A 27,252-nucleotide genomic window follows, 5' to 3' on the forward strand; every position below is an offset into this window, starting at 1 on the left:
AGTTTTTCCAGGTATTTTTGTTTTTGTTCTAGATTTCCAGCATCCGCAGTATTTTATTTTTATCTTAGTGATATAAATTGGACATTGAGTTGCTGCACAGCTGGGAAGCACGGTCTGAAAAGGAGATGGAAGAAGATTCTATAGCAACTTTCAAAGGGGAATTGGATAAATACTCAAAGGGGAAAAAAGTCTATGGGGCTATGATGAAAGAGCAGGGAAGAGGGATGAATTGGATAGCGCTACAAAGATCCAGCACAGGCAATATGGGCCAAATGATCTGCTTCTGTACTGATATAAAAACAGAGTTGAAGAATGGTCACATGGACTCGAAACGTCAACTCTGTTTCTCTCTCCATAGGTGCTGAGTTTTTCCAACATTTTCTGTTCCTTCTGAACTGATGCTGGTACAGACAAGACAGACGAATGACCTCCTTCTGTGCTGTAATAATTCTGTACGATTCCAAGATGCATCAAAAAATAAAGTCATACATCCAGCCCATTTCAATATATTTATCTGTCTCTCCCAAATTGGATTCATGTTAAATATAAGCTTCCCACCAACACTGCAGAGTGAATAAACTCAGTGAAAGTCTTTAGTGCTGGAATGTGCAGTTCTGACTCTCTCTAGGGAGGAGGAGATTAGTTAATCCTCTCCCTGTGCTTGAAAATGTATCCTTTAAAACTAACCTCAAAGGGTCTGCAGCCAATTCCATTAACTCCAGTTGTTAGTAAAATCTGCAATTTTTTTTAAAACAAACTCTAAGACTTAGAAATCTTACAAGGACAATATCGACCAGTTTTGGAATTTAAAAATCAACACTGCAAAGTCCAGAGTTCCCCCGGAGAGCTGTTTTTCACTGAGCAGCTGATCCATACATATTTGGAGGGCCCTATTTTTGATCCTTGGTCTGTGTTGCATTACATGATTAGGTTATATATCTCAGCGCTTCTTGGCTAGGTGTGGTGGGAGGAGGAAGGAGAGATAATAGATCAGGCTATGATTCCTGATCGTTATCCTGCCAACCCAGCTGGAAGCATGTGTTTTTGCATATGTCGGATGAGGACAAGTTCATGCTCTGATGGGACACGCTCCATGTCAAATAGCTGGTCAAGCTCATGCATGGACACCTGGCTTCTGTACAATGACAACTGTCTTGTGAAACTGCACCGAGCAAGATGTCAATGATTTTAAGTGGAGGAGAGGAGCAAACTGGTGATTAGAACACTGAATGGTCCAGTCAAGCATACTTGTATGGGTTGGAGGAAATCAGTGAAGGAAATACAACATGCGTCATCTTTGCCTGCGACAGACATGCATTTCACGTGGCCTTGCAGGTAGTCTGATTTAGCCCTCAGAATGTCGATAAGCTTGGAAACTATTGGTTTAAGGTATTGTACAATTGGTTTAAGGTATTGTACAATGTTTCACTCAAAACAGTCAGCCTAAAGACCGAAAATTAATTTCAGCAACACACTCTAGGTAACTGATTTCATGAAATGATTATCCTTGGAACCAGCTACTTGTAGAAGCCTTTTCTTAGTGTGCCACAGTGTTGAAAGCTGAGCCAGCCCAGAGCCAGCATAAAGCAAGAGGGAACACAGCTGACAATTAAGCAAGAAGAGTAGAAGAATTATTTTGAGGGGTAAATGGCTCATGTGCTACATGGTGAGATAGGATTGCAAGGTGACAGTGCCATTAAGAGGAGGCAGTATGCAGAAGCTTCCCCACAATTTTCTCTGCTTGATAGATTGTATGTGCTACTTCACCAAAGCCATTAACCCATTTAAAATTATCAGTGCATTACTGGACGAAGCTGAACCTAATGGGGGAAGAACTCAGCAGACAAGCCACCCTGACCATTCTTGAGGCAAGTCTCAGTGGATGACTGAACCACAGAACTGATAGCATACAGACACACACAGTAACGTAGGATAGCCTATTCAAACATATATTTGTAAATAAAATAATTTATTATTTTTCTGTATAAGTATCAATTAATTATATAACATATATTTATTTGTTTAAGTGACACATACTCTGCTGAGATTTCACATCAATCCACAGCATGAGATCAGAAAAGTCATCATGAAACACTGCAGTAACATCACAAAAGGCTCAACCTAGTTAACTGCTGACTACGGCAAGGCAGTAGTTTGGAAAACGACAAATAAAAAATTAAGAAATTGAGAAGACTTTACATAAATTAAATAATTAAAATGGCTAGTAATGGGCCAGCATAAAATAAGAGTTTCAGATTTTACTAAAATATTAGTGTTAAACCACCGCTTGTTTAAAGACAGAACAAGGAAATATATCAGTAAGCTCATAGCTTACTTGTGGCATATTTTGCCATAAGATACTTAACCATACTTGCAAAGGGATCATCTATGTCAAAATCGACCTTAAACAAAGGGTTCTGGCCCAGAGCTAAAAAGGCCACAATAATACAAATTTGAGCAGTGAGGCCCCAGATAGTGAACGACTTATTTAACTGCCGGTCCTTAAATGTGAAGAAGTGCAGCAGCATTCCCGCATCGAGAGGAGTTGAAGAGTGATCTTCCGACTTTAAGAAGTGGTACAATGGAAGGATGAACACATCACTCACTTCGTCAGCATTGGGCTGTGGATTGAATGTATCTCCTATAAATGCCACCACCGGTGTCACCAGGATGTCATCCTGTGGGTGGGGGTGGAGAGGTGGTGGGGTGAATGCAAGGCAAATATTAGGATAAAATATAAGGCACAATACGTCAGCATACCCGATGTACCAAACAAGACTGACTTTCTTCTAAGTTTTACAGTGGAAGATATACATTGAGACTAACATGTAAAATATTTGATACATATTCCAAGGATGCATAGAGAACCACATTTAATATGGACATTGGATTGTCTGCCTCACTCAGAGATGCTACTAGATGAGAAATGGAAAAAATGTCACATTGATCAATAAGGAATGCTTTAATGAGAATGAAGCTGCAGGTCACTGCTAGGGCAGGGAGAGGGAGCTCTGCTTTGCCTGAGACTACAGCTAATCTGTAGGCGCTGAATGGTCTTGTGACGAGTCAAAATTGAAAGGTGTTTCATACTCTAGCATAAATATCCTCAAAACTTCACAAAAAAAGTCTCCATGTACTACAGCTCTTATACATAAGGCCAGAGCACCATGCACACCTGAACAGATGGAACCTCCCTTATTGTCTGAATCGGTGCCATTTTAAAAACTCATTGTAAAAAGAGGTTAGATACATCAACACTTGCCATGTATATAAAACCCTGTACATGCCTCACAAAAAACTTTTGGTCATGATTTATAGAGAAGCTTAAGTACGAAGCTAATGGCAGGGAATTTAACAGTTTGGTGCAAATTAATTTCCAGACAAACGTATTTATTTCCCACAGAAAACGCTAGTGGATTCTGATCCACTAGATTAAAAATGAATTTCCTTTCAGAAATCAATCTTTAATAATTACCACCACTGACTTCCAAAGCAGCTACGCTCTGTACAAAAGGAGTTCTTTACTTATATTTATTCTGATGTCTGCAATAGTTAACTAAAGTACTAAGGCAAGCAATGACTTAGTGAATCGCAATACATCAGTTTGCAGTGACAGCTTTGCACTGACTGCTTTCTATTCCCCTCATCCTTTTGAGGATCCACCACTCTATTCGAAACCACCGTGCTCAGGCTTCTACAACAGCTTGTTTGCCCTGGTAACAGGGAGGTGGACAGGCTGGGGGAGTGATTGACTCAACCTCCTAGCTTTACCCTCCTTTGCAGATGTGTCTGACCTCCAAGGTGGGAACTTGGGACATGGCAGGCACAAAATGCATGTCCTACTGACTTCGTGAAACATGGCGGTACAAACACCTTAACATGTCTCATCCCAAAATGCTGGTTCAAGTACTGAATTAAACACTAAACTAAAAGCAAAATAGTGCAGATGCTGCAGATTTGAAATAATCTTCCAAGAAGAGTCACATTGCCTTGAGACATTAACTCTGTTTCTCTCTCCAAAGATGCTGCCAGGCCTGCTGAGTTTTTCCAGCACTTTCTGTTTTTATTTGGTTCAGGTACCGATTTGGTCAGGATACCCGATAGTCCAGTGCTAATAGTTGACTGGAGAAATGCCTGCAGTCATTTACCTTGTTGATTATGGGGACCAGTTTGCAGATAACTTCCACCTGAGCTGGGGGAAGGCCAATTTCTTCCTGTGCTTCACGAAGAGCAGTTTCTATTTCACTTCTGTCCCTCATGTCCTGCTTCCCACCAGGAAAGCAAACCTCTCCACGGCTGCTGAGCAACTTTAAAACCAAAGTCAGTTAGTGAGAAATGTTACTGAGCGAAGCTGAATTATTAGAATTTATCTCTACAGAGTAAAGAAATCTTATTACAGAATTTCATCAGTCTTTTAAGAGTTTTGCATTATAGCACTGCATCTACTATAGTCTTAATCACACCTTGTGTTCAACTACTATGGTCTTAATCACTCCTTGTGTTAGACACATTGTCAACCATGCAGTTTCTTTCTGCCCCCTCCTCTCCTAAGGTCACTAAATCATGCTGGGGAATGGTACCAAGAATTCCCTCCAGTACTTTCTGTGAGTGGCCATCCTTTTATGTCTGAACTGTTAGGAGGCAAAACAGATGAACTCACTTCTGTCTTCTCAGTGTTCACAAAGGTGCACTCTCACTATAGGGTCACTATACAGCACCCCAGATGGAGAAAGCCTAACTGACTTACCCCGCTCCTCAGCCCCAAAACCGCTGAGGCAAAGCAAAGCAGCCCACCTGCCGTCCCATTCCAGGCTGACCGCTCGGGGAAAATCAGGAATCAAGTATGGAACCTTTCTGGAAACTGTGACTTCATTTCATAACAAGCAGCAAATATCCCATCTGTGTCATGAGAGAATTGGTGCTGTGGTTTATTAGCAATTGCAGAAGCAGGGACAATAGTACCCCATTGGGTCTCTGGAGCCTGCTCTGTCATTCGGTTCCATCGTAGCTGATCAGAACTTCAATTCCATTTATCTACTTTCACCCCCTATCGCTTTACACCCTTACAGAATGAAAATCTACCTGAAAGTTCCAACTTAACCAGCATTCCCAGCCTTTTGAGGATGAGTGTTCCAGATTTCCACTACCTCTTGTGTGAAAAAGTGATTCTGCTCCTGAATGGTCTAGCTCCAATTTTAAGATGATATCATCTCGTTCTTGATTCCCCCACCAGAGGAGAGTTTCTGTGTGGCCAGGGTTTTTCAGTCAGCGTGCGGGGGCGGGCTCAATGCACCAGCGCGTAAAATGATGCTCGATGACATCGGACGCGCGTCCCGAGGTCAATGCGCTGTCTCATGATGTTTCGTTTGGCGGGCACGTGCCGGAGTCAGCTGCGTGCCTGCTGATAATTGATAGGCCTATTAAGGCCATTAACGAAGTAATTAATGTCAAGTTTACGCTGCCCGTCCAACCTTACGGTTGGCGGGCAGACGAAAAGGACAAGCGGCCTTTACGTTTTTTAGGGAACCTCATCCACAAGCGGGATGATGTTTCCTAAAGCTTTTAGTACTTAAATGAAAAGTTTATATGAAAAATAAAAACATGTCCCAACTCATGCAAAACAGTCACATGAGGAGGTGTTTCATTAAATTTTTAATGTCTTTAAAAATTTTTTTAAAAACCGCTTCAATCTCCCTGAGGCAACTCTGTGCCTCAGGGAGACTGAAGCGCTCTTTCACGTGAAAAAGCGCTGGCTCCGACTCTCCCTGCCCCCCTCCCCACCCGCACAGGTAGTGCTCAGTGCTACCGCTCGCACATTACGCTGGGTGGGCCTTAGTTGGCCCGCCCACATAAAATGGCGGTGCGGAGCTGATTGCGGGCGGTGGTCGTTTTCGTGACCGCCCACTCCCGCTGCTCCCACCGAGCCCGCCCGATACGGGAAAAATTTAGGCCTGTATCTTCCCTACAAATCTGTTTCACATTTTAAACACAAGTTCATGCCAGATGGCTGTTATTGATCTGGGTAGGTAAGTGCTACCACTGGTATTTGGACTTGTAAATTTTCATTGAAAGGCTTCTTCTAATCGCCATTTATACCATACCATAATTATGAATGTGTGTAAAAAGACTAGAAATATCACAGAGGAAATCTTTCCTCTCTATTTGCTTTATTATTCTAGCACATAAATAGCAAGTACTAGTGGCTTGAGGACAATGCAATTCAATTCATTACATTCTACAAAGGGGCCATACAGTCAAACTCAGAAGATACTCAGCTACTTCAAATTTAACCACTAGTGCACAGCAGGTAATGTACATGTGAACATACAAACTAGGAGCAGGAGAGGCCACCCGGTCCCTCGATCCTGCTCCGCCATTCAATAAGACCATGGCTGATCTGAATGTAACCTCAACTCCACATTCCTGCCTACCCCCAATAACCTTTCACCCCCTTGTTAATCAAGAATCTATCTAACTCTGCCTTAAAAATATTCAAAGACCCTGCTTCCACCGTCTTTTAAGGAAGAGGGTTCTAAAGACTCACGACCCTCTGAGAGAAAAAAATTCTCCTCATCTCTGTCTTAAATGAGCGAACCCTTATTTTTAAACAGTGACCCCTAGTTCTAAATTCTCCCACAAGGGAAAACATCCTCTCCATATTCATCCTGTCAAGATCCCTCAGGATCTTAACGGTTTCAATTAAGTCACTTCTTACTCTTCTAAACTCCTGTGGGTACAAGCCTAACCTGTCCAACCTTTCCTCATAAGACAACCCGCCCATTCCTGGTATTAGTCTGGCAAACCTTGTCTGAACTGCTTCAAACACATTTACATCTTTTCTTAAACAAGGAGACCAATACTGCACACAGTACTCCAGATGTGGTCTCACCAGTGCCCTGTACAACTGAAGCATAACCTCCCTATTTTTATAATCAATTCCCCTCGCAATAAACAATAACATTCTATTAGCTTTCCTAATTACTTGTCATACCTGCTTACTAGCCTTTTGTGACTTGTGCACTAGGGCACCCAGATCCCTCGGAATATCAGAGCTCTGCAATCTCTCACCATTTAGATAATAAGCTTCTTTTTTATTCTTCATGCTAAAATGGATAATTTCACATTTGCCCACATTATACTCAATTTGCCAGATCTTTGCCCACTCTATCTATGTCCCTTTGTAGCCTCCTTATGTCCTCTTCGCAATTTACTTTCCTACCTATATTTGTGTCGTCAGCAAATTTAGCAACCATACTTTCTGTCCCTTTATCCAAGTCATTTGTATAAATTGTAAAAAGTTGAGGCCCCAGCACTGATCCCTGTGGCACACCACTTGTCACATCCTGCCAACCAGAAAAAGACCCATTTAGGCCAACTCTCTGCTTCCTGTTAGCTAGCCAATCTTCTATCCATGCCAAGGTGTTACTCCCTACACCATGAGCTTTTATTTTCCTCAATAACGTTTGACGTGGCGCTTTATCAAATGTTTTCTGGAAATCTAAGTACAGTGCACCATCGGTTCCTCATTGTCCACAGCACATGTGACTCCTTCAAAAAACTCCAATAAACTGGTTAAACATGATTTCCGTTTCACAGAACCATGTTGACTCTGCCTGATTGCCCTGAATTTTAAATGCCCTGTTATAAGCTAACTGGCCTGTAATTTCTAGCTTTCTGTTACATTTGCTATTTTTCAATCTAATAGAACCTTCCCTAAATCTAGGGAATTTTGAGAAATTAAAACCAATGCATCAACTATCTCATTAGCCGTTTCTTTCAAGACCTTAGGGTGAAGTCCATCTGGACCTGGGGGTTTGTCAGCCCACATCTCAACAATTTGCTCAATACCACATCCCTGTTGATTGTAATTTTCCCGAGTTCCTCCCTCCTTTCCATTTCATGATTTACAGCTATTTCTGGGATGTTACTTGTCGCCTCTATAATGAAGACCAAAGCAAAATACCTGTTTAATTCATCAGCTATCCCCCTACTTTCCATTATCAATTCCCCAGATGCACTTTCTATAGGACTAATGCTCACTTTGTTAACTCTTTATTTAAATATCTATAGAAACTCTTACTATCCATTTTTATATTACTAGCTAGCTTTCTCTCGTACTCTAATTTTTCCCTCCTTATTAATCTTTTTTGATTCTTTGCTGTTCTTTATATGCTTTTCAATCTTCTAACTGCCACCTGTCTTTGCGCAATTATCTGCTTTGCCTTTAAGTCTGACTCTGTCTAACCATTTTAGTTAACCACGGATGATGGACCCTCCCCTTGGAATTTTTCTTTCTCATTGGAATGCACCTATTCTGTGTATTCTGAAATATCCCTTTAAATGTCTTGCCACTGAACCTCTATCCCTTAACCTCATTTTCCATGTAAATATGGATAAGCACAACACAGCGGCAGTGCAGTTGGCAAAATTCAAAAGTGAACTGGATAGGTATTTGATAGACAGAAGGAGTGAGGAAATGAGAGATGTAATGCACGCCATCTCGCAGACTGGTGGCATCTAAAGGGACTGTAATGTCATCTTCCAGTCCTGTGTATTATATATTCCCATCTGTCAAAAAAACAATTAACTAACAAGCAAAAAGATTATATTTTTCTGACATTTTTGCAATTATTTTCTAGCATTCAGCGTGTCAGCAATTTCATCACAAGGAAAATCCTACCGATCTCATCTATTCATTTCAGAATCTTCTGGAACTGGAGCAACTTGTCCAATGTGTGTTTTCTGAGTAGTTTTTTTGGCACAGTGAGATGCATCAGCACTTCCCACTGTCAACATAGTGACGGGAGAGCAATTCTATAAAAGCTGGTGTGTGTGCAATTGCGCCGAAGCTATTTCTGTGATATTACCATTCTGGATGCAGAACTTCTATGATGATATAAGACCATAAGACATAGGAGCAGAAATTAGGCCAATCAGCCCATTGAGTCTGCTCCGCCATTCAGTCATGGCTGATAAGTTTCTGACCCCATTCTCCCGCCTTCTCCCCGTAACCTTTGATCCCCTTACCAATCAAGAGCCTATCTAACTCGGTCTTAAATACACTCAATGACCTGGCCTCCACAGCCTTCTGTGGCAATGAATTCCATAGATTCACCACTCTCTGGCTAAAGAAGTTTCTCCTCATCTCTGTTCTAAAAGGTTTTCCCTTTACTCTGAGGCTGTGCCCTTGGGTCCTAGTCTCTCCTACTAATGGAAACATCTTCCCCATGTCTACTCTATCCAGGCCTTTCAGTATTCTGTAAGTTTCAATCAGATTCCCCCCTCATCCTTCTAAACTCCATTGAGTATAGACCTAGAGTCCTCAAACGTTCCTCATATGTTAACCCTTTCATTCCTGGGATCATTCTCGTGAAACTCCTCTGGACTCTCTCCAGGGCCAGCACATCCTCCCTGAGATACGCGGCCCAAAATTGCTCACAATATTCTAAATGTGGTCTGACCAGAGCCTTATAAAGCCTCAGCAGCACATCCCTGCTTTTATATTCTAGTCCTCTCGAAATAAATGCCAACATTGCATTTGCCTTCCTAACTACCGACTCAACCTGCAAGTCAACCTTAAGAGAATCCTGGACTAGGACTCCCAAGTCCCTTTGCACTCTAGATTTCTGAATTCTCTCCCCATTTAGAAAATAGTCCATGCCTCTATTCTTCCTACCAAAGTGCATGACCTCACTCTTCCCCACGTTGTATTCCATCTGCCACTTCTTTGTCCATTCTCCTAACCTGTCCAAATCCTTCTGCAGCCTCCCCGCCTCCTCAATACTACCTGTCCCTCCACCTATCTTTGTATCATCTGCAAACTTGGCCAGGATGCCCTCAGTTCCTTCATCTAGATCAATAATGTATAAAGTAAAAAGTTGTGGTCCCAACACTGACCCCTGTGGAACTCCACTAGTCACCGGCCGCCATCCTCAGAAGGACCCCCTTATCCCCACTCTCTGCCTCCTGCCAGACAGCCAATCTTCTATCCATGCTAGTACCTTGCCTCTAACACCATGGGCTCTTATCTTACCGAGCAGCCTCCTGTGCGGCACCTTGTCAAAGGCCTTCTGGAAGTCCAAGTAGATAACATCCATTGGCTCTCCTTTGTCTAACCTACTCGTTACCTCCTCAAAGAATTCTAACAAATTTGTCAGGCATGACCTCCCCTTGATGAAACCATGCTGACTTTGCCCGATTTTACCATGCACTTCCAAGTATTCTTAAATCTCATCCTTAATAATGGATTCTAAAATCTTACCAACGACCGAGGTCAGGCTAATCGGCCTGTAATTTCCCATCTTTTGCCTCACTCCCTTCTTAAACAGGGGGGGTTACATTAGCGATTTTCCAGTCCTCTGGGACCCTCCCTGACTCCAGTGATTCCTGAAAGATCACCACTAACGCCTCCACTATCTCTTCAGCTATCTCCTTCAGAACTCTGGGGTGTAATCCATTTGGTCCAGGTGATTTATCCACCTTCAGATCTTTCAGTTTTCCCAGCACATTCTCCTTGGTAATGGCCACCATACTCACCTCTGCCCCCGGACTCTCTTGAACTTTAGGGATGTCACTCATGTCTTCCACTGTGAAGACTGATGCAAAGTACCTATTCAGTTCCTCTGCCATTTCTTTGTTCGCCACTACTACTTCTCCAGCGTCATTTTCCAGTGGCCCAATCTCCACTTTCCCCTCTCTCTTACCCTTTATATATCTAAAAAAACTCTTGCAATCTTCTTTTATATTACTGGCTAGTTTACCCTCATATTTAATCTTCTCCCTCCTTATTTCTTTTTTAGTTGTCCTCTGTTGGTCTTTGTAGGCTTCCCAATCCCCTGGTTTCCCACTGCTCTGCGCCGCATTGTATGCTTTCTCTTTAGCTTTTATGCTGTCCCTGACTTCCCTTGTCAGCCATGGTTGCCTCGTCCTCCCTTTAGTATGCTTCTTCTTCCTAGGGATGAATTTTTGCTGTGTCTCCCAAATTACTCCCAGAAACTCCTGCCATTGCTGTTCCACTGTCTTTCCTGCTAGGCTCATCTCCCAGTCAATTCTGGCCAGCTCCTCCCTCATCCCTCTGTAGTTGCCTTTATTCAACTGTAATACCGTTACATCTGATTCCAGCTTTTTCCTCTCAAATTGCAGGGTACATTCTATCATATTATGGTCACTTCCTCCTAAGGGTTCCTTCACCTTAAGCTCCCTTATCAAATATTGCTAGACTACTGGGGATTCTGTGATGACAGGGTGGGGGGAGCCTTACAGTGTGGAGCTAAGATGTATACCCTGCACTTCTGTTCGAAACCTCAGATGGCTTCTGTCCTTTCAATGCTGTAAATCCAGAATAAAATATTTTCCTGTAGTAGCTAGCAATAAAACCCAGTATCAACGCAGTAAGTGAGTCAGGCAGCACACTGGTACTTCAGTTCACATTCAATCATATCAGCCTGTTATTCTTCTCTACCAGGAAAACACCACCATCAACAGAAAGAAGCTATCCCAAATGTAACCCACTTGTTACACAATATAAAGTATGTGTTTCTGGCATATAGATCAGACATAATCTGAATCTCGCAAAGCATTGCTGCCTCTAAAGGACTCCAATCTGTGGGCCATGTGTAAACATGCAAAGAAACAAATTAGGAGCAGGAGAAGGCCATTCAGCCCTCGAGCTTGTTCTGCCATTTGATAAGTTCATGGCTGTTCTGATAGCGGCCTCAGCTCTACTGTCCTGCCACCCCCATAACCTTTGACTCCCTTATCAAACAAGGATATATCGAACTCAGCTTTAAAAATATTCAATGACCTTGCCTCCACTGGTCTATGATGGGAAAGCAGTTCGCAATACACGGATTAATATTTCCCCATAACCAGGTGTGGATTCAATATATTTGCAGCCCTTATATCAGGACTGGGAAACTTTCAACATGCACCTTATCACACGTTTTTACCCACCACTCAAATCCACCGAGACATCTGCTGGCGACAAAAATAAGGACCCAACATGGAACAAAGCCTCTGCCACACACAATATATTGATTTGTCCAAAATACACCTGACACACAGGACTGATTTCATTAATCTCATTTCAGAATTCAGAAAATAATTGGACCCAGAGCTATCTAAATCACCTTAATGGGATTATTTACCAACTGGCTACTCCAGAGTACCCAGTTTTTTCTGTTTTATTCCTGTTTCTCACAGCTGTAATATTCCAGTACTTGTGGTTTTTTAACATTTCTCAGCCAGGTTAATTTGGAGTTTAAAATCTTGCTGCAATTTCGTCAGGGAAATTCTTAACAAAACAATATTTCATTTCAAAACCTTGGAGGATGTTACCTTTAACACACTATAACCTGCATGTTATGTTATTCAATATATATATAAATAATAGCTAATTACCTATAGCTGGCAGATTAAGATAATGCCGATCTGCATTCTGGCATTCTATTTTTTTCTGACATTTAGTTTTCAGGAATCATTGAATACCATCTCATCTTCCACCTTGATATAATTTGCATGACAATAACTCGGAGTCTGAGCAGGATTGGTTTGGATTGTTAGTTAATGTTCGTGAGGACTGGACAGTAAAATCAGTATTACTGTAGCTTCAGCAGGTGATTATTATCATTATTTTTGCTGAAGGGTTAATATTGCAGGGAGGAGGGAATGCATTGAAGGCCTTTGAACTAGTACTGCAGGTGTCAGCCTTGGCTCAGTAATAACACTCTTGCCTCTGAGACAGCAGGTTGTGGGTTCAAGCCCCATGCCCAAGACTTGGGCAGATAGCCTAGCCTGAGACTTTGCTGCTGCACTGAAAGAATGCTGCATGGTTGGGGGTGTTAAACCGAAGCCTCAAAGCCGCATATCTGTTGACAGGTTTCCGTCTGGACGCTTGGGTAATATCTGTCCATCCCAAGTTGATGACTTCATCAATGCCATTTCCTTCCTGCGTCCCTCTTGGACCCCCTTTCTCCTTGAGGGATTCTTTGATTTCCCTGAGCACTTTAAGATTCCTCAGGGAGTCGATTGTCTGTTTGTTCGATGCTACTGAATTCAAATGAGGCATGTTATCACCCCGTCTGGTGAGCTCGCCAACGCCTCTAGTTTCAGGATAATGGCCGAAGGAATTTGGACTTCAAGTCTTGGCATGGCTAGACAACCATTGCGGTTGCTGGTATAAAGTATTCCATCTGTTGTATGCAGTGGAAGGTGGGGGATTTCTTTTGTTGCGTTCTTGATGGATTGATCGAGTTTAACCAGTGTGTTTTGCGACACCTCTGCGTGGATTAAATGAAAGTAGATTCTCAGAATCATGTGGATTTTAAGGATTTCGATCCTTTGGATAGGTCGAAGTGCTGCCTTCTTCAAATTCGCTATCCATCCATCGATTTTGGATCCCCATTGCTCCTCAGTTACCCCTGCCCAGGGGTCGATTCTGGCTCCCAGATATTTCTCCGTCTCTCCTGGTGTAAAGTAAGAGATCAGACCTCCTCTCAACTGCCAGTTCGCCATACTGTTGTACAGAAACGTCTTCCTCTTGTGGATGGAGTGGAAGCCCTTGGTCTTCCCGGCATTCATCTCCAACCCCGTCTTCTGGCAGAAGTCCTGTACAATGGCTATGTTCTTGGTCATGCCGGCATGGGAGTCACTGAGTAAAGTGATGTCGTCAGCAAACACCAGAGCTGAGCAACTAATCTGCGTTCCCCGGAAGGGCAAGTGGACGTCCAACTGTGCCTCCTGTAGGGAACAGATCAGAGGATCCATCACGATGTTGAACAGTATTGGTGATAACGGGTCACCTTGCTTGACCCCTCTCTTGATATTGATGGGTTCCGTTTGACCGTCTTTACATTTGATGTATGTACTTGTTTCTGAATACAGATCTGTGATTATTATGATGAATCTGCCCTCTCCGGAGAACATAAAACGTTCAATGCCACTATCAAAGAAGAGCAGGGGAGTTCTTCTGGTCTCCTCATCAGCATTTATCTTTCCATTTATCCCTTAAGCAACACCCTAAAACAGATGCCTGGCCACTTATCACATTGTGCTTTGTGAAACTTGCTGTGCGCAAGTGGGTTGCCATTGTTTCTCTTTCTTGCAAAAGTACTTTACTGGCCATGAAATGCTTCAGTATATCCTGAGGTTCTGGAAGATGATACATAAATGCAAAGTTCATTCTTCATTTTATTTAATTATAAAGGTCAGTGCATTTTTTTTGCTAAAGTACCTAGCCCATGCTGCCTAGGTGCATTGAGAAGGTCTTTTAAAGGGGAAAGTAACTCCAAGGTTAAGCTCTGTGAATGGCAAATATTTACCCCAAATACTTCCCAGAAAAATAGCTAGGTTTATATCCAATAACACTGAAAACATTCCCATTTACAAATATCTTACAATAGCAGTCATTTTTTTTCCATTTATCCAGTGAAACTGCAGGCGGATATGTTCTAGTGATGGCAGCCCCAAGGGGAGGCGATGGCACAGTGGTATTGTCACTGTACTAATAATCCAGAGACCCAGGGTAATAATCTGGGTGCCCGGGTTCAAATCCCACCACGGCAAATGGTGGAATTTGAAACCATTGTTGATTGTTGTAAAAACCCATCTGGTTCACTAAGGAAATCTGCCATCCCGCCAGGTCTGGCCTACATATTTCCAGCTCTAGGCATGTATGACTCTTCTGCAAACTATCCAATCTCGCTGAACTACTGTCAGAAGCTAGGAGCAGCATTATGTTGGCAGCATGACATTGAAGGGAAACAGTATTGATTTTTGTCTGTGCACTTGGACAAGCAGGCCCGAGCCTGAGCATTCTGGCTATCCATGTGACACGAGTGGTTGGCATGCATGTCCAAGTATGATATAAATGGGAATACTTCCAAAATTAAATGAAGATAAATAAATTGCTAACTGGAACACAACTTAAGATTAAGTGCTTACTACTCACAGTACTTGGCAATCAATTAAAACTCTTCCCTTGAAGCACCAGTTCCCCATGACCTTGACGAATAGTCTGGCCTAGTCAAAATCTAATTACAAATAACATGTAATTTTGTAACTGGGGAGCGCCTCAGGAACTAGAAGGTTGGCTGCCCAACAACTTCAATATCCATTAAAACTAATGAAAAACCTGAGTGCAGCGAGCCTGAAAATCCTGGATCTGAGTGACCGATAGATGAAGCTCCCCACTGTCATCCAAACTAAGACGATCAACCCCATACTCTCCATTTAACTCTTCAGTACCTTCATGGATCTGACTGTGAGCAGTACGTGCAGCTCCTCATTTTTTATCAACAGGGGCACAAGCACTGATGCTCTGGGAAGGGTCAAGTCTGAGTATTTACTTCCTACATCATACATCTTCAGCACATGCTTGGTCTTCTCTTTAATTGACAACCTAATGAGAAACAAAAAAAGAAACATCACATGCTGAATCACAGCTTGAGTTTTAAATCTTGCAACTGGCTACAGGTAATGGAATTTGCCCACAGAGTTGAGTCATGGCATGGTGAAAATAAAAATCAATTAAAGAAATAAATTAAGTTATTTCCTTCCTATGCTTTAATTCAAGGTCACAATCACGATGTGGGAGAGGAAATAGGAAGGTGTGGGGTAAATATTCCTGCTGATTATTGGGGAAACTTTCAATGATTTCAGGTACAGCATTCAGGCAAAAACTAGCATAAAAATAAACTGGACAAGCAGGAATTGTAAAGAGTAAGCCAAGTATGTTCAGCTGGTCAGAAAACTGTTTGAAGTGTGCTTTCATGGCTACAATATTAACTTGGGGAGGGGGCGTTTTGATAAACGGTCCAAAATGCACACACTTTGCTTCAATAATTTATCAAATAAACTCCTCAGTTAATTACATCCTTTCAATCACCCCTCTAGCTTTCTGGTATTCTAAATGTACACAGGGACAGCATTGCTGTAGTTTTAGCATTCTTTGCAATCTTGCTGTGTATCTTTTTCTACAGAAGTGTTGATATGATTTTCAAAGGTTTAAACGGTAATTAAATATTGGGGCATGCGCTTCAGAAAGAGAATCGCCTAGAATTTGAATTGCATATAATTTCTTCTTCCACTTGGGAGTAATGACCCTACAATCATCAGGCTTCTTGACAGAATATATGTTGAGGACAAGGCGTAACTATCAGTCACTATGACAACCAGTGAATGAACAAATAAAGAATGTTCAGAAACTAAAACAGTATACATTATAAATAAGAAGTTACCAGGGAGAGCTATCAAACTAATAGAGGTTTATACCCCCACTTTGTTACAGGTAGTGCAGACTCCATAAGCAAGGTGGTACTAATGCCTTTGACCTCACCTCAAGAACCAGGTGTAGCCTTGCAAGGTATGGGAGCACAGATCCACAGTTGGAAAAGGTAAATAAGCACCTCCACCAACACCAGCAGCCATTTTTCATTGATAAGGTTTTTTGCATTGGTGTTCTGCCTTCCTTTGACATTGGGGAAGGTCACCTACTGGAAGGTGTCAGCTGTGACTCAGTGGGATACACTCTCACCTCTGAGTCAGAAAGTTGCGGGTTCAAGTCCCACTCCAGGAACTCGAACATAAAGTCTTGGCTGGCATTTTCGTGCAGTAATGGGGGAGCACCACATTGTTGGAGTTGCTGTGCATGAGACTTTAAACCAAGACCCCATCTGCCGTCGCATAGAACGTTCCGTCGAGGTTGCAGGAGTGGGTAGTCATGCAGCAATCAGAAAGGTGTCATGCAGGGAATAAACAGACTGTGCACATGCAATGTTCCCTTTAAGATGCCTGCAGGTTCAGCCACATATCAGTCTTAAGGGAACCACAGAGTGCAACAAGTTGGCAGCACACAGCAAGCAGAAGTTAGAGAGAGCATTGCTCTCAACTGGAGGTAAAAGAAGCTATGGAACTATCTGAAGAGCAATGGAACTCTACCTGGTGTCCTGTTCAACATTTCTCCCATAACATCACAAAATCTGGTTATCATCTCATTGCTGTCTGTGGGAACTTGCTGTGCACAAATTGGCTGCTGCATTCTCTACATTACAACTGTCAACAAGGTTGTGAAAAGTGCTATATAAATTCAATTTGTTCAATTAGAATTATGATGGCAGGTGCAATTATTTTCCAGTTACTGTGAAATCTGCTTTGCAATGAAACGGGATGGATTGCAAAACACTGGTAGCCTCAAATGGCAGAATCACTTTGAAGCAGGTTTAGATCCCAATTGTAATCTCCCTAAGCATGCTATATCATTACCTGGATCTCTGTGATTGGATGGGAGTCTTGTAATTATTATTCTACATACATGGGTGAGCGAGAAGTGGACCAGGTTAGGATGTGACTGAGGTAGTTTCTACAGGATGGGAGGCTGATTCAGAGCTCAATGGAAGTGTCGGGTCTGGAGGCAAGAGAAGCATGGATGAAGGTTTCAGCAGTGAGGTTTCTGACTGAGGCGGAGGGGGTGGGGAGAAAGCGATGTTATGGAAGTAAGTGGTCTTTGCTCAGGGTGAAACAGGACAGTGATCTGAATCAGCTTGTGTTAGTAATCAGGGAGTGGGGAACAGGGTTTGTGGAGGAACTAAAAACGATTAACAATTAAACCTCTCCAAGCTGATGCATCCTATTTACAACTTTCCCATGCTTCTAACATTATCTTTCCCTTCATCCTCTTTATCCTGAAACCTTCTTTTTGAATACTGCATGTGCTGATGCTGTCTCTCCTCTCTCTCCTCATACATATGGTTCCTCAGTAAAAATGAGTTTGGCCAGAACCCAGCGGAGAGGCCTCAGCCATAATTCATTGTTAATTGGGCAATAACGTTCAGAAATGTCCTAGGATCCGATGGTGTGGGAAATAAAAATGAAAAGTAGCTGAAAGGGGAGCTGTCCCCGGGCTTTCAGTAATGCCAGCAATAAAATTTCTACATTAAATCAACTTAAATGGTGAAAAGCCCAACATTATTGTTACAGAATTTGAACAGTGAAAAGCCCAATGTCACTGTTATAGAGTTTGAACAGCAAAAAGCCCAGTGTTACTTTTATAGAGTTTGAACAGCGAAAAGCCAATGTTACTGTTATAGAGTTTGAACAGTGAAAAGCCCAGTGTTACTGTTATAGAGTTTGAACAGTGAAAAGCCCAGTGTTACTGTTATAGAGTTTAAACAGTGAAAAGCCCAGTGTTACTTTTATAGAGTTTGAACAGCGAAAAGCCAATGTTACTGTTATAGCGTTTAAACAGTGAAAAGCCCAGTGTTACTGTTATAGAGTTTGAACAGTGAAAAGCCCAGTGTTACTGTTATAGAGTTTAAACAGTGAAAAGCCCAGTGTTACTTTTATAGAGTTTGAACAGCGAAAAGCCAATGTTACTGTTATAGAGTTTAAACAGTGAAAAGCCCAGTGTTATTTTCATAGAGTTTGAACAGCGAAAAGCCCAGTGTTACTGTTATAGAGTTTGAACAGTGAAAAGCCCAGTGTTACTGTTATAGAGTTTGAACAGTGAAAAGCCCAGTGTTACTGTTATAGAGTTTGAACAGTGAAAAGCCCAGTGTTACTGTTATAGAGTTTGAACAGTGAAAAGCCCAGTGTTACTGTTATAGAGTTTGAACAGTGAAAAGCCCAGTGTTACTGTTATAGAGTTTGAACAGTGAAAAGCCCAGTGTTACTGTTATAGAGTTTGAACAGTGAAAAGCCCAGTGTTACTGTTATAGAGTTTGAACAGTGAAAAGCCCAGTGTTACTGTTATAGAGTTTGAACAGTGAAAAGCCCAGTGTTACTGTTATAGAGTTTGAACAGCGAAAAGTCCAGTGTTACTGTTATAGAGCTTGAACAGTGAAAAGCCAAGTGTTACTGTAATAGCATTTGAACAGTTTAAAGTCCAGCATTGTTGTTATAACATTTTTGCTTCCAAAGTTGAACTGTATGACACCAAAATGAAATACTGGTGATTACAGGTCTCTCACTGAGGAACAATTTAGTGTAATTAGTTAACAATTTTGGACAAGAAGTCTTTGTCAGCGCACTGAACTCTGTTAGTTCAGATTCACTATTTTCATAGAGTCTTAACAGCTAACTATCCATTAACAAGAGGGTGCCATGAGATTAATGTTAACACAAACTCAGTGCATTTATCTGCAATGGAGCGTTTAAATGATTAAATAATGGCAGGCTGCATACACCTGGCTTTTACTCTCTTGAGTTTAGAAGATTGAGCTATTTGAGGTCTTTGAAATAATGAAACGCCTCTATAAGGTAGATACAGTGAGCTATCTATCCTGCTGAAGGAAAAATGTCAAAACAATTAGAAAAGCTAAAGCCAAACTACAGAATTAACCAAATTATAGAATTAGGCGGTGGAGGTGGGTTCATTGAATATTTTTAAGGTGGAGGTAGATTGATTCCCTTGCCTAACAAGAATCTAAGGTTATCTGAGGTAGATGGAAATGTGGAATTCGAAACACAAACAGATCAGCCATGATCTTATTGTATGGTGGAGCAGGCTCGAGGGGCTGACTGGCCTACTTCTGCTCCTATGTTGTATGTTTGTAAGGAACATAAAAAGAAATAATGAAATGTTCTATAGATGCATGAATAACAAAAGAAAACTCAGATGGCTATTGGATCACTAAGGGCTGCACATAATTAATTCACAGGTAAAGGCAGTGAAATGGCAGAAGTACAGAATAGTTTCTTTGCCTCAGTATTTTCCAGTGAGACTAACAAGGCAGGCATGACATTGGAAGAAGGGATCAAGATTTTAGTTGGGTAGGAGATGCATATTAGGGGAAATCAGATAAACACGCAAAGGAAAAAGGAATAGAGAGGTATGTTGATAGAGTTAGATTAAGAAGGATCTGGGAGGAGGAGATTTGTGTGGATCAGAAACACCAGTGTAGACCAACTGGGCTAAGCGTTCTGTTTTTGTGCTGTAACACAAGCATGTAACAAAGCCCTAAACAGATGGATTGTATCCACACACATTTAAACAAGTTTGGGGGGAGACGGCAGAAGCACTGTTATACACTTATAGCATTCATGAGAAAAGGGAATAGTGCTAAAAGGCTGGCTGGCAGACAGACAACATAATTCCTATATTTAAAAAAAGGGAGGTAGTATAAGTTCAGGAAACTATAAACTGATTAATTTAACATCAGGGGTGGGAAGGATAATGGAATCTTTACTCAAAGCTACAATGGAAAAGCAGTTGGAAAATATAATAAAGAATAGTCAGCACAGGCTTCAAAAGAAAATGTCATGCTTGATCAAAGGTACTAAATTATTTGAAGAAATAACAAAGCATAGACAAGGGTAATATAGTCGATGTAATAGATGAGGATTTTCAAAAGGCCTTTGATAGGGCTCTTGTGCAGCATAAACGCTGACATAGTTCAATAGCCTGTTTTCTGTGTTGAAGGCTCAATGTAAACGTGATGAATTAAAATTAGAGCCCCGGCATTCGGGAGTGAAATCTCGAAGCACCTTTTCATGCAAAGGGTTGTGGAAATCTGCAATTCCCTCTTCCTAAAGGCTGTGGATGCTGGATCAATTGAAACTTGCAAGACTGTGATTCACAGATAATAAAAACAGAAAATGCTGGGAAATTCACAGATTTTTGTTTGCCAGGAGTATCAGGGATATGAAGGAGGGGGTAAGTGGAGTTGAAATTCAGGTTAGCCAGGATTTGACTGAATGAAAAGATTCATTGGGGCTGAATGATCTCCTTCCATTACTATATTTTCATCATGGACCGATACACTGCTGCATTTTTCACATTTATACGTGTTTACTGCAATCACACTATATCTCCTTGGCTTTAAACAAACTTGATATTACTTTAGATAAAAGCAAAAAACTGCGGATGCTGGAAATCCAAAACAAAAACAAAAATATCTGGAAAAACTCAGCAGGTCTGGCAGCATCTGTGGAGAGGAACACAGTTAACGTTTCGAGTCCGAATGACCCTTCAACAGAACTAAGTGAAAATAGAAGAGAGGTGAAATATAAGCTGGTTTAGGGGAGGGGGGGGGACACACACAAGAGCTGGATAAAGGACCTGTGATAGGTGGATGTCTGTGACATCTTTTGGTTATCTCCACCTATCACTGGCCCTTTATCCAGCTCTTCTTGTCTGCCTCCCCCCGCACCCACCCCCACCCACCCCCTAAACCAGCTTATATTTCACCTCTCTTCTATTTTTACTTAGTTCTGTTGAAGGATCATTCAGACTCGAAACATTAACTGTGCTCCTATCCGCAGATGCTGCCAGACCTGCTGAGTTTTTCCAGGTATTTTTGTTTTTGTTTTGATATTACTTTAGCACTGCTCATGTACAAAGAAGCCAATTACCATTTACCAAACTTGCCTTTTTCTAAGAAGTCCTATCATTGCCCTTTATTACAACGCCACCACTCACTTTACCTTCCTTCTCCATAACCTCCATTGCCTCCAAGGCTTTTTACGCAAAACTGCATTCCTCGATCACACTACACATGCTAAGTGCAGACATTTGGATGATTTGTCAAGAATGTCACTATCACCGATCACGTTTCACTGAATCATACAGTAGAGACCATTCAGCCCATCATTCCTATACTAGCTCTTTGAAAGATCTATCCAATTAGTTCCACTCCCTTGCTCTTTCCCCATTGCCTTGTTGAACCTTTCTCTCTCCTCAAGCTTTTGGTCAACTGCCCTAATATCTCCTTACGTGGTTCAGCGTCAACTTTCGCTTTATAACTCTTCTATGAAGCGTCTTGGGATGTTTTATTATTTTAAAGACGCTATATAAATACAAGTTGTTGTTGTCGCTGTTGAAAGTGAGCCTGCTTCCACCAGCCTTTCAGACAGTGCATTCCAGATCTTAAGAATTTGGTGCATAAAAACATAGGAGTCGGTTATTTGGCCTGTCGAGCCTTCACCTTGATTCAAACAGATCATGGCTGATCATCTACCTCTTACACCATTTCTCCTTACTATCTCCTTATCTCTTGATGTCATTAGTTTCCAGAAATCTATCGATTTCTGTCTTGAACATGCTCAATGATTGAGCTTTCACAGCCCTTTGAGGTAGAGAATACCAAAGATTCACCACCCTCTGTGTGAAGAAATTCCTCCTCATCTTAGTCTTAAATAGCCTACCGCTTATTCTGAGATTGTGTCCTCTGGTTCTAGACTCACCATCCAGGTGAAACATCCTCTCCACATCTACCCTGTCATGTTCTGTGAGAATTTTGTGCGTTTCAATGAGATTGCCTCTCATTCTTCGAAACTCTAGATAATATAGGCCCAGTTTCCTCAATCTCTTCCCCATAAGACAATCCCGCCATCCCTGGGATTAGTCTGGTGAACCTCTGTTACATGGCAAAGTATATCCTTCTGTAGGTAAGGAGACCAAAACTGTACACAATAGTCCAGGTGCGGTCTCACCAAGGCTCTATACAATTGCAGCAAAACATCTTTACTCCTCTACTCAAATCTTGCGATGAAGGCCAACATACCATTTGCCTTCCTAATTGCTTGCTGCATGTTAGCTTTTAGTGATTCTTGAACAAGGACACCCACCTCCCTTTGGTCATCAACACTTTACAACCTCTCACCTTTTAAGAAATACTTTGCCTTTCTGTTTTTTCTACCAAAGTGGATAGCTTCACATATATTCACATTATATTTTGGGGTGTGGGCTTCGCTGGCTGGATCAGCATTTATTGCCCATCCCTAGTTGCCCTTGAGGTGGCGGTGGTGAGCTGCCTTCTTGAACAGCTGCAGACCGTGTGGCGTATGTACACCCACAGTGTTGTTAGGATGGGAGTTCCAGGATTTTGACCCAGCAACAGCGAAGGAACGGCAATATATTTCCAAGTCAGGACGATGACTGACTTGGAGGGGAACTTCCAGGTGGTGATGTTACCATGCATCTGCTTCCCTTGTCCTTCTAGACGGTAGTGGTCGTGGGTTTGGAAGGTGCTGCCTAAGGAGCCTTGGTGAATTCCTGCAGTGCATCTTGTAGATGGTACACACTGCTGCTATTGTGAGTCGGTGGTGGAGGGAGTGAATATTTGTGGATGTGGTGTCAATCAAGTGGGCTGCTTTGTCCCGGAAGGTGTTCAGCTTCTTGAGTGCTGTGGGAGCTGCACTCATCCAGGCAAGTGGGGAGTTTTCCATCACACTCCTGACTTGTGCCTTGTAGATGGTGGACAGGCTTTGGGGAGTCATGAGGTGAGTTACTTGTCACACAATTCCCAGCCTCTTCCATGTTCTTGCGCACTCACTTAGCCTGTCCGAATTCCCTTGAAGCCTCCTTGCATCCTCCTCAACTTACTTTCCCACTTAGTTTTGTGTAATCAGCAAATTTGAAAATATTACTTTTGGTCCCCACATCCAAATCATTTATATAGATTGTGGCCTATGGCCCAGCACTGGCCCTTGCAGTATCCCACTAGTGACAGCCTGCCATCCTGAGAATGACCGGTTTATTCCAATTAAAAACCCTTTCCGTCTCTCCTCTCTGACTCTTCCTTGATTTCTGCAGGTTAAGACAACATATGCTCAATGGTAAAGCTAAAGGGTGCGCAGTTTAATAATCTACATAGCATGGCATTTTATTTCTTATGTATTTGTTATCTGTTCAGTGAAATTCCTCCCATCGAGAAAACATCAAGATTATGGCAAGTTATTTTTTTTTTAAAAACAGCACATACAGTGCCACATATTCCAGGAGCTCACTGACCCAGCTCTCACGCCCAAAGCGCTGCTCTCTTCTGTTAGGTCATTCACAATACAGGTCCAGACTGAAGGAGAGCGGCAGCACACACATGGTAAACGCATTCTTTGTCAGACATGGTCCACTCAATAGCTGCAACCCTAGGATTGGTCCAATGCTTCAACAAGTTGTGCAGGTTTGCTCTGGAGTACAAACTCAGTTCAATTTAACCCTTCTCCTGAAACAAAACAAATACACTGGCCCCCCTCTGTGATCAACATGGCTTTGTTCTTGTGAATCATCTGTGGCTTAGATCTTGCATTATAAAATTCATCAATGGATACAGAGGTTGGAAAACAAACCATTTGGACATGTCCATGTCACCGATAGCTTCATCTCCAAAAACCACCAATCTTGACATGTATTTTATTAATACAACAGGTGAGGTGAGATGAGAGTGACTGCCCTGGACACCAAGGCAGCATTTGACTGAGTGTAGCATCAAGGAGCCCTAGCAAAATTGGAGTCAATGGGAATCGGGGGGAAAACTCTCCGCTGGTTGGAGTCATACCTAGCACAAAGGAAGATGGTTGTGGTTGTTGGAGGTCAATCATCTCAGCTCCAGGACATCACTGCAGGAGTTCCTCAAGGTAGTGTCCTCGGCCCAACCGTCTTCAGCTCCTTCATCAATGACCTTCCTTCCATCATAAGGTCAGAAGTGGGTATGTTCGCTGATGATTGCTCAATGTTCAGCACCATTGACGGCTCCTCAGATACTGATGCAGTCCATGTCCAAATGCAGCAAGACTTGGGCAATATCCAGGCTTGGGCTGACAAATGGCAAGTGACATTCGCGCCACACAAGTGTCAGGCAATGGCCATCTCCAACAAGAGAGAATCCAACCATCGCCCCTTGACATTCAACGGCATTACGATCGCTGAATCCCCCACTATCAACATCCTGGGGGTTACCATTGGCCTGAAACAGAACTGGACTAGCCATATAAATACTGTGGCTACAAGAACAAGTCACCTTCTGACTCCCCAAAACCTGTTCACCATCTACAAGGCACAAGTCAGGAGTGTGATGGAATACTCCCCACTTGCCTGGATGAGGGCAGCTCTCACAACACTCAAGAAGCTTGACACCATCCAGGACAAAGCAGCCCACTTGATTGGCACCACATCCACAAATATTCACCCCCTCTACCACTGACAGACTGTTGCAGTAGTATGTACCATTTACAAGACGCACCGCAGAAACTCACCAAGGCTCCTTAGGCAGCACCTTCCAAACCCATGACCACTACCACCTAGAAGGACAAGGGCAGCAGATAGATGGGAGCACCACCACCTGGAAGTTCCCCTCCAAGTCACTCACCATCCTGGCTTGGAAATATATCGTCGTTCCTTCACTGTCACTGGGTCAAAATCCAGGAACTCCCTCCCTAACAGTACAGTGGGTGTACCTACACCAAAGGGACTACAGCGGTTCAATAAGCCAGCTCACCACCACCTTCTCAAAGGCAAATAAGGATGGGCAATAAATGCTGGCCCAGCCAGCGAAGACCACATCGCTGATGAAATTTTAAAAAGTGTTGAATAAAAATGTTAATTATTTTCTTACTAACTTATTCTGACGTTCGAACGCATATATAAATGTTTACTATATATTGAAGTGTATAAATGAGTATGGGTTTTATGCCTGTGAGGGTGTGTGAAGATTGAGCTGAGCTGGCTGCCCCTCCCCACCAATAATATTGCCCTCTAGCGGCACCCCTGTGCTGCTGCTCCAATTTCCAACTGCCAACGCCCCACCCCCAGCTGACATCACTCTCCGCCACATCCCAATGTTCCGCCTCGTACTCTCCAATGCCCTGCCCCAAGCGGCGCCACGCCCCTAAGATAAAAACAAAAAACTGCGGATGCCGGAAATCCAAAACAAAAACAAAAATACCTGGAAAAATTCAGCAGGTCTGGCAGCATCTGCGGAGAGGATAAAAACAAAAAGCTAAAAGCTACTGCGGATGCTGGAAATCCAAAACAAAATAAAAACAGAATTACCTGGAAAAACTCAGCAAGTCTGGCAGCATCGGCGGAGAAGAAATCAGTCAACGTTGAGGGCTCGAAACGTTGACTGATTTCTTCTCCGCCGATGCTGCCAGACTTGCTGAGTTTTTCCAGGTAATTCTGTTTTTATTCTGCTGAGAGGAACACAGTTAACGTTTCGAGTCCGTATGACTCTTCAACAGAACTAAGGAAAAATAGAAATGGGGTGAAATATAAGCTGGTTTTGGGGGTGGGGGGGGAGGGGGGACAAGTAGAGCCAGTGATAGGTGGAGATAACCAAAAGATGTCACAGACAAAAGGACAAAGAGGTGTTGAAGGTGGTGATATTATCTAAGGAATGTGCTAATTAAGGGTAGAAAGCAGGATGAGCAAGGTACAGATAGCCCTAGTGGGGGTGGGGTGGGGGGGAAGGGATCGAAAAAGGCTAAAAGTTAGAGATAAAACAATGGATGGAAATACATTTAAAAATAATGGAAATAGGTGGGAAAAGAAAAATCTACATAAATTATTGGAAAAAACAAAAAGGAGGGGGAAAATCGGAAAGGGGGTGGGGATGGAGGAGAGAGTTCATGATCTAAAGTTGTTGAACTCAATATTCAGTCCGGAAGGCTGTAAAGTGCCTAGTTGGAAGATGAGGTGCTGTTCCTCCAGTTTGCGTTGAGCTTCACTGGAACAATGCAGCAAGCCAAGGACGGACATGTGGGCATGAGAGCAGGGTGGAGTGTTGAAATGGCAAGCGACAGGGAGGTCTGGGTCATGCTTGCGGACAGACCGAAGGTGTTCTGCAAAGCGGTTACCCAGTCTGTGTTTGGTCTCTCCAATGTAGAGGAAACCGCATTGGGAGCAACGAATGCAGTAGACTAAATTGGGGGAAGTGCAAGTGAAATGCTGCTTCACTTGAAAGGAGTGTTTGGGCCCTTGGACGGTGAGAAGGGGGGAAGTAAAGGGGCAGGTGTTGCACCTTCTGCAGTTGCATGGGAAGGTGCCGTGGGAGGGGTTTGAGGTGTAGCGGGTGATGGAGGAGTGGACCAGGGTGTCCCGGAGGGAACGATCCCTGTGGAATGCCGCCGGGAGGGGGGGTGTGATATTCCCCAGCCACGCCCCCAAACCCCGCCGTTACTGGCAGTTCGTTGCCAGGGTTACCAGACCCAGGCTTTTGCGCAGCCCTCGCCCTTTCCTCCTCCTTCGCCTCGGGCTGCGCACTATGACTGCTCCGCACTGAATCCCCCACACACCCCAGACCCTTGGCCCGAACTCCCCTCTCACCGCGGATTTATATCGGGAGACATGAAAGACCTTCCCTGCTCCGCCATCTCGCCGCCGCCGAGTGTCTTCCTCCGGCTACAACAACCACCGATTGACCGGAGCAAGAGGAGACGTCAGGGCTTCGAATTGGTGCGGCTCCACAGAGCGCCCCCTGCACGGCCGGAGGAGCGTCCTCTGGCCTCCCGGCAGAGCGCCCCCTACACGGCCGGAGGAGCGCC

The 27,252-nt window shown here is 43.0% G+C and overlaps 1 protein-coding gene across 2 annotated transcripts in view; it reads right to left on the reverse strand.

Annotated features, from left to right (window-relative positions):
• Positions 1-1,950: 1,950 nt before the first annotated feature.
• Positions 1,951-27,252, reverse strand: part of nudt7 (nudix (nucleoside diphosphate linked moiety X)-type motif 7) — a 40,286-nt gene continuing 14,984 nt past the window's right edge. Inside the window, exons 1-4 of one of the 2 annotated variants that reach the window (XM_078544644.1) lie at positions 27,035-27,114; positions 15,244-15,397; positions 4,149-4,307; positions 1,951-2,678 (exon numbers count right to left, since the gene is read on the reverse strand). In XM_078544644.1, coding sequence (XP_078400770.1) covers positions 2,325-2,678; positions 4,149-4,307; positions 15,244-15,397; positions 27,035-27,081 — 714 coding nt within the window. In that variant the 5' untranslated portion in view covers positions 27,082-27,114 and the 3' untranslated portion in view covers positions 1,951-2,324. Of the gene's footprint in view, positions 2,679-4,148; positions 4,308-15,243; positions 15,398-27,034; positions 27,115-27,252 lie in introns of those variants that run through there. The other variant, XM_078544642.1, reaches the window with a different exon arrangement.

This window comes from Cetorhinus maximus, chromosome 6 (assembly GCF_964194155.1).
Source record: "Cetorhinus maximus chromosome 6, sCetMax3.hap1.1, whole genome shotgun sequence".
Classification (NCBI taxonomy): domain Eukaryota; kingdom Metazoa; phylum Chordata; class Chondrichthyes; order Lamniformes; family Cetorhinidae; genus Cetorhinus; species Cetorhinus maximus.